Source organism: Limulus polyphemus, unplaced genomic scaffold (genome assembly GCF_000517525.1).
Source record: "Limulus polyphemus unplaced genomic scaffold, Limulus_polyphemus-2.1.2 Scaffold1164, whole genome shotgun sequence".
Classification (NCBI taxonomy): domain Eukaryota; kingdom Metazoa; phylum Arthropoda; class Merostomata; order Xiphosura; family Limulidae; genus Limulus; species Limulus polyphemus.
Genome location: NW_013666774.1, coordinates 257,083 through 265,632, shown reverse-complemented (window position 1 = coordinate 265,632; position 8,550 = coordinate 257,083). Strand labels below are relative to the sequence as shown.

At 33.6% G+C, this 8,550-nt stretch overlaps 1 protein-coding gene across 1 annotated transcript; it reads left to right on the top strand.

The window, feature by feature from the left end:
* Positions 1-2,421: 2,421 nt before the first annotated feature.
* LOC106462428 (beta-1,3-galactosyltransferase 5-like) lies at positions 2,422-6,755 on the top strand. The gene is made up of 2 exons (XM_013922354.1): positions 2,422-2,461; positions 5,698-6,755. Exons 1-2 carry the CDS (start codon positions 2,422-2,424, stop codon positions 6,753-6,755), a joined length of 1,098 nt encoding a protein of 365 aa, XP_013777808.1.
* Positions 6,756-8,550: the final 1,795 nt, after the last annotated feature.

The window sequence follows — 8,550 nt, the reverse complement described above, 5'->3', positions numbered from 1 at the left end:
TGCACCTTTACTCTTAGGTGAAGCTGTAGTAAAGATTTCAGACTGATAGCTCACGTGACTTTTTGCGTAGGCGTGCACAAAAAGTTTTGTCAAAATTGAGCGGTTTTTTGTTGAATAACTTTGCACGTGCGGCTTATAGTTAGATGAAATATGACACCTAATTGTAAAGATCTATCAGTGTACCAAATTTGAAGAAAAAATCCATGAAAGTTAAGTGTGTTTTTCTATCAAATAAAGTTTCCGTACTTTCGGTGCGAATAGAAAAAAAAGGAAGAAATTCAATCAAAATTGGAGATTGCATATCTCGTGTATTTCTTAATGGATTGCTTTGAAATTTGGTATGTGAAGAAAGGATCCAGTAGAGCACATTCATTGAAAATATGTGATATCTTGGATTACCACAGTCTGAGCTACATAAAGTGGAATATTGCTAAACTATTACTTCTTTCAATAACACACAGTGTGTCCTGCGGGTTATTTTGGCCGCATGACACACTATCGTGTATCTTGATAACTATACTAATCTAAGAGTTATAAACAGGACCGGTCGTGTTCTAGAAGCTAGCTTGCTTGACTGTGAATCCAAGGTTCGCGTCTCGTTGGCGTAAAATCGCGCTCTACACTTTGGGACCGTGGGACCGGTGTAAGAGAGGTCCCAAAATTCGACTAGAGTAAATCAAGAGTTGGCAGTGGGTGTTGTTGAGTAGCTGGCTTCCCTGTACTCGGCAGTGGGTGTTGTTGAGTAGCTGGCTTCCCTGTACTCGGCAGTGGGTGTTGTTGAGTAGCTAGCTTCCCTGTACTCGGCAGTGGCTGTTGTTGAGTAGCTGGCTTCCCTGTACTCTATCAGTTGAAAATTAGGGACAGCTAGCGCAGATAGCCCTTGTGTAGCTTTGTGTGAACTTCAAAAGCAAACAAATGAACAAACCAGTTAAAAATAACGGACAAAAGTGATTTTGAAACGCGTTGTAACCCAAATATTACTTAGACTTACACGTATTCTGTTCCTATATAAACTACATTTGTATTAGTCTATAGGAATCATTACGTCACAGAAAAATAGAGAAAAAGTTATATACGAATCGAACGATATCCATCGTCTCTCCTCGGGGGGGGGCAATTTGGACAAGATACATATTGGAAAATGACGTCGTTTTGTGTAATTCTGATTTTACTTTTCAATAAATTGAAATAGTAATTTTATATTAAAAGTTGTTTTCTTTAATATATTCATATTTTTTCTCAGTATTCCTAACCTATCACTGTATTTTTTTCGCATATGCCACGCCCTCGAAAAAGAAGCTGCGAACCCCATTTTTTTTTCGTCGTTGAAAAAAATGAAAATCGCGCCAATGAATTTTATAAAATTCTAGACATACACGTATCTCGCTGACAGAGCTACAAAACATTTCCTGCTTCCTCTCCATTACCTTCTATGTCATAGATTCAAACACTGTGGTGGTAATTTTGACAGCTCTAAGCTATTTAAAAAATTAATGATAGTAACTCCTATAAAAGGGTGATTTTTCTGAGCATTAGAATCGGAATAGAAAATATTAAAATCCAAAATTAGAATTACAACTTTCTGAAATTGCTTCTCCTCTAAACAAAAGAGAGAGAAAACTACTATTTCGATGAATAAAACATTTTCGATAATTATGTTACGACAATCCTGTGAATTGCATGAAAAATCGTGTAATTTCCTTAGAAGAAACTACTGTTCCTGACACAGAACAATTACTGACTAAAACCCTGAAACATGTTCCTGACACAGAACAATTACTGACTAAAACCCTGAAACATGTTCCTGACACAGAACAATTACTGACTAAAATCCTGAAACATGTTCCTGACACAGAACAATTACTGACTAAAACCCTGAAACATGTTCCTGACACAGAACAATTACTGACTAAAATCCTGAAACATGTTCCTGACACAGAACAATTACTGACTAAAACCCTGAAACATGTTCCTGACACAGAACAATTACTGACTAAAACCCTGAAACATGTTCCTGACACAGAACAATTACTGACTAAAATCCTGAAACATGTTCCTGATGTATAGAAATGGAATATCTGGCAAGAAAAAAATACAGTTGAGCAATGAATGGAGAAGCCCATTGAGTATCAATTAAGATATCATAATCATAAGAGGAGTGAAAACGGGATTGAGTGTAAATAGAACGGTTTACATCCATTTCCAAAAACCCTGAAATATGATATTAAGATTACACTTGACAAAATTATTTGTATATTTATTTTCATTATTTTTATATTGTATCATTCGGTTATTTATAAATAAAAGAATGTTCAAGTTTGTCAGAAAAAAAAACAATTTTAGTTTTTCTTCAAATTCTCCATAGTGGTCCTGTACTTAACACCTCTTAGTAACGCCAGTAAAATATCTGAAAACTATTCAATGACACATGGTAGACATTCATCAGGATCTGGAACGCCAGGTAAGTTCTGCGTTAAGTTAAAGAATTTACTCATTTTAAATGTAATTAAATTTTTGTATAGTTTGCAGTAAAGTAAAGTAATGTATACCCCTTCCGTAATAAAAGTTAATTAATCTGATTTCAAAGCAATAGTAGGTGAATCATTATCTCTAAATCTGTCTCTATTTGATTATTTTACAATTTTCCCGCAAAGCTACACAGAGCTATCTGCGCACAACCGTTCTTAATTTTAAACTGATAGACAACAAGAAAGGCAAATGATCGACAGTGCCCACTGTCAAACCTTTGATTATTCTTATGTGAACGAGTAGTGAGGCTGAACTGTCACCTTTATAACGCACCTACGACCCCAGAGTGCGAAGTATTTTTTTGTTAGTTTGTTTGGAATTAAGCACAAAGCTACACAATGGGCTATCTGTGCTCTGCCCACCACGGGTATCGAAACCCGATTTCTAGCGTTGTAAGTCCGCAGACATATCGCTGTGGCACTAAGGGGGAAGTACGTTTTTGTGGCATGGGGACGTGAATCGTGAAGCCTCGAACTCACATACCAAGCACACTAACCACTAGATCACGCCCGGCCATCCTGTAAATCTGAAGACGATATTTTTAGAAATGAGAAAGTAAATCATGAAAACTAATTCATTAAATCGATTTTTTGATGATACCTCATCCAGTTTTTAAAATAAATTGAGTATGTGCCATTCATTTAGTTGTATGAATTTTCTCCAGTGTTGTATATCAAGTAAAGAGTTTATGAAAATTCACCAGCTACAAGGAGTTTGCGATTAAAACGCCCCACAAATTGAAGCAAAACGACAAAAATCTGTGAAATTTCTTAAAATCGATTTCTTCTTGATCTATGTGCTCATTTTTGTCGCATGTTCACCAGAACTATTTTAATGACCAGTAATGGAACTTTTACATAATTTTACAGTTTTACTTACCCACTTCTACAACAGGAGCGAGATAAAAGGAGAGTGTCACTTCACCATGCACTCCACTTTCTTTAACTTCAGTAGACTATACTTGTAATATCTTCTCATGACCTTTTCACCCTCGTTATTGGCTAACTTAAAATTTTAATCGCCCCGGGCGACCAGCTTCTTTCAAAGCTATCCTAAGATATTCCGCGCCCCACAGTTTAGGAATCACTGACACCAGGAGACTAGTGTTCTCCATTTTACTTATTTCCAGTAGACTATATGTGTTGTAATATTTCATCATATACTCCATCCTTTGGAGTATATTCCATGAAGTCTTATCATGTATTCCTAGATTATTTTGTTCTTCTAAACTACATAACACACAATTATTACCAGGGCTATAAAACTACAACCAAAGATTTGTAAGTTATAATAGTTAATGGTCTGAAATGCATTAAATAACTGATTCATCAGGTGGAAAACAAAGTTTTATAATAAATATTAAAAACATGGTAACACCAAAAAATACCTTTGATTAAGTATGTTTCGGAATTGCTTCAAATCTCATCATCAGCGTTAAAACCTTGAGAAGAGAGTTCACAATATTCTAACTACAAAAAACAACATTAGCTACTGAGCGTATGGTTTCTGTATTCAATAGGAAGTTTAGAAATAACATATTTAAACGGTAAGAATATAACAGAACGTACGACTCCAGAACCACAGATTACGAACTCTTTATTAAAGAAAGTCTCTCCGTTTTTAATGATCGCCCACCACTAAATAATAACACCAACCTCTCCCTGTTGTCATTAATTTAATCAATTCCGGATCCTCAGTGTTTATAGTTGATAAAAATAATTATTATTTTTAAGATACAGTGTTTATACTTATATTCAGAGCTTTTATTATAATATTTTATCTTCACAATGTTATTTATTAAACATGTTTATCGCACATCCTATTATATTGTTGCCGTTTAAATCTATTTTTCGAAACTTCCGATTGAACACGGAAACTATACGCTCAATAGTTACTGTTGTTTTTTGTAGTTAGAATATTGTGAACAAACGTTTGAGGTTTTAACGTTGATGATAGGATTTGAAGCAACTTCCAAACGCTCGTTATCAGAGATATATTTTGGTTTTACCGTGTTATTAATCTATATAAATAATACGCTTGCCTTTGTCTGTCTGGACCTTTTCTCGTACATTTCTCGATCAAACGCTAAAAATTTCATATCGTTAGAAAGGCCGTTGTCAGAGGAGTCCAGATTGCATATTGGCTTTTCCATTAAGAATAATCTTACCTGTTTTTTTTGCTTTGTTAAACTTCTTAATGTAACGATTATGCTACACAATAGCACAATGTCGTTGTCATCACGTGATGACTGACTTGGATTTCAACTTTAGTTGTTTTTTTTTTGTATTTGCAAAGTATTTCACACAAACAACACTTACCTCTCGTGTAATTACCTAAAACAAAATATACATTACACTAAATAGAATCGCTATAAGCTTTCTCGACTTACTTAGGTCTAAAATACGCATGCGCAGTTCGTTCAAAACCATATGCTTATCACTTTGTGAACACGCTTCCAGACGTTTCTGCATATTCAGCTAAGTTTACCTTCATTACAGCTTTACATTCATTTTACTTTGTAATAATTTAGCTTCGGTTCATTTCATAAACTACTGTAAACAACTTTTAGCTACTTTTTCTTCAGCATGAGTTTTTTATTTATCGTTTCTGTGAGTTTCTTTGTTTCAACTCGTAAAACAGTGTCGTAGCTTAAATACCGAACGTGAAAATGATAAAATAAGGAAAATTCAAGCGAAGGGCATGAAAACTACCGCAAATGTTTTGCGGGTCGCGGCTAGTATTTTATATAAAACTTCGTTTTCCACCTGATGAATCAGTTATTTAAAGTATTTCAGACCATTACCTATTATAACTTACAAATCTTTGGTCGTAGTTTTATAGCCCCAGCAATAAATCTATATTTGTATTGTGTGTTATGTAGTTTGGGAGAGCAGAATAATCTAGGAATTACATAATAAGATTTCATATAATGTACTCCATCCTATTTAACGCCAGTAGATTATATGTGTTGTAATGATTCATCATGTACTCTACCTTATTTAACACCAGTAGACTATATGCGTTGTAATATTTTATGATATACTCCATTCTGTTTAACACCAGGGCAATAGCGTATTGTTCATAGAGACAGGCCTTAATTGTTTGTCTATTCCTATTGTTATCTCAGTATTTTTTCTTTAAACGATTTCTTGTGTTTTTTTGTTATAGAGAGGGCATTGATCATGAAAGTCCACCGTCGACATGACAGAAGAAGAGGACTAGGATTAATTGTGATAAGTCTCTCAATACTTAATTTTCTTTGGGTTGTCAACTTTTATATATCTAGCTTTTCATCCTCACAGGAAGATTTATTTGAACTATCGCCACAACTAACACACAGCTTGTCCTTTCTAAACGATTCTGAAGACTTTGGGAGACTAGTGGACCGCTTAAATTTTAATTTTTTGTTGAATACTAAACCGTGTGATACTAGTAGTGACATCTTTATGTTAGTGTTTATCCACAGTGCACCAGAACATTATCATAACCGCCAGACAATCCGCCAGACTTGGGGTCTAGAAACAAATCTTGTGAACGATTCTTTCCGTGTCGTGTTTCTGGTTGGAGAAGTACAGAACCAAAGTGTTCAGTTGACGCTGGAGGAAGAAAACAAAGTAAATCAGGACATTATTCAAGGAAATTTTATTGATAGCTATCGAAATCTTTCATACAAATACGTAATGGGACTTAAATGGGTCACATATTTTTGTCGTCAAGCTAGGTATGTATTAAAAGCAGATGATGACATCTATATTGATATCTTTCAATTGGTTCGGCATATAAAAGTCTCTTTTGAAGTCTCTCATGGAGAAGGCTTGGTTGTGTGTTTTCTCATAAAGAAACCCTACGTGAAAAGGAGTCAAAGAAGTAAGTGGCGTGTAAGTTTTGCAGAATATCCAGGAACGTATTACCCATCATACTGCTCTGGATGGGCAGTTCTAATGTCCCCTCTTATGGTTTATAACCTTTATCTTCAGTCCTCACGCGTTCCTTACTTTTGGGTGGACGATGTCTATGTAACAGGCACGCTTGTAAAAATTTTAGGCGTAAAACACGTAGACATAACAACATCTATGTCTGTCAATAAAGAATATGTCATCAGTTGGCTTCAGAATAATGACACTTCTCTACCTCCACCGTTTGGATACCCCGATCTGTCCCCTGAAAATATCCATGCCTTATGGACTAAAACCTTGCTTTATTACAACAAAAGTGGTACTTCTTAGTAGAAAAAGCAAGAAATATTCTAGTCCAATTTTATTTTTTGAATGTTATTTAGTTATTGATCTTCTGGAAGACAATAGCAAAAATTCTAGCTATAGGTAGATAGTGTTAATTGACACGTGCCGTATAGACTATGATATACTTGAAAACGTAGTATTATTTCATGAATATTAGGTTTTAAGGGTATTTCTTGAGTGAATAATGTTCCGCAAGACGTTGGAAGAAATAATTAAAATAAACTAATCAATAATATAATACATGACATTAAATCAAAACTAATATTTTTCAACGTTTCGGGCAGATTTCCTTCATCAGGCAGAATAAACATTCGAAAGACTGTGTACAGTGTCTGAAAAATGGCGTCTGACTGAAATGTCGAGAAATATGTTTTGATTTACACCCATATATTATTTGTTTTAAGGATATTTTGCGTCTGTTGCCTGAATTGTTGCACTTTTACTGTATGTTTTATTATAGACATAATATTTTATTATTGTCTTGTATTTAATTGTTTGATGAATTTAAATAATTAATAAGATCGTATTTGTTATTAACATAACGTTCTGTAAGAATTTACAGTATGTTATTCTTATGTAAGAGTCTGTTAAACAAGTGATATATATTCATAAGTGAAATTATTAAAACTTTAAATCTATTTTAAGACACAAATAATCATACTAATATTTATGGGAATATGTACCTAAAATAAATTTACGGAAAGTACATTATTTTCTAATTGTATTTTATACACGATATACTTTACTTGGTAACGGAGAACAATTTAGTTGTTAAAAAACAATACTAATGAAAATACGTCCATCATATGACAATTACAGCTCTGTTGAAACTTTGTAGAATGGATGGCAACTGCCTGTTGCAGAGACACAATTGTAGAGGACGACGTTTCGAAAATGTTCTGCCTTTCGAAACGTCGTCCTCCATACTTGTGTCTCTACAACAGGCAGTTGCCGTCCATTCTACAAAAGTTTCATCATGAATACTCTGCCTAAACAATCTATCAAAGAATACAACTCTGTTGTTTCCCTGGAAATACTTTTGAACACTTATGAAGAGTATTATTATTAGAACAACAAGATTTTTTTTACAATAATAACTGTCTATGAAATTATCTTAGGATCAATATTTTCTTTGACTCCAAAGTTACTAATTTTAAAAACGCATCAGATACATGAAAAAATTATGCTGGTTACCAGGTTTGTGAAAATGTATATATACTAACTTCACCACTTCCCAAACTTGGAAATAAGTACAGAGTTTTTGTCGTATTGATATTTTTTTGTTTTTTTTACCCAAATCATAAATTGTTTACCCATACAAATTAATCTGATGTGGTTGAAGTGAAATATATCATTACTCAGTCTAACTTACAATACAATCTGTTTGAGAAATTAATGCAATATATTTTCAATGTATGCATAATATTATTACAAGTTAGTTGTCCTTTAAATGTGGTACGTAGAATCTCATCAAGACTAACTAGAGATAAGATGTAATGTGATCTCATTAATCTTTTTATTTAAAGCTAAGCTGCCAATAAACGAAAGCATTAACCCTAATGTTTCAGATAATTTTTATTTCTGTAGTAAATTTCATAGGTTGGTTTAAAAGTTTTCTTGATTAAACTTAAAAAAATAACTTCAAGGTTTAAACATCATTGGGAACATAAAAATATGAAAACAGTAGTCTGCATTTGAATGCATGTAATACAGGTTTACTTATGCAAGAATTTTTCTTTTCCAAACAAAACAACAGTGAACTAGATTTCTAGATTTAAAC

Coding starts and splice junctions, on each gene's coding strand:
- LOC106462428 (XM_013922354.1), top strand. CDS start 2,422: ATGACACATGGTAGACATTCATCAGGATCTGGAACGCCAG. Junction 2,462..5,697: donor ATCAGGATCTGGAACGCCAG/GTAAGTTCTGCG, acceptor TTTTTGTTATAG/AGAGGGCATTGATCATGAAA.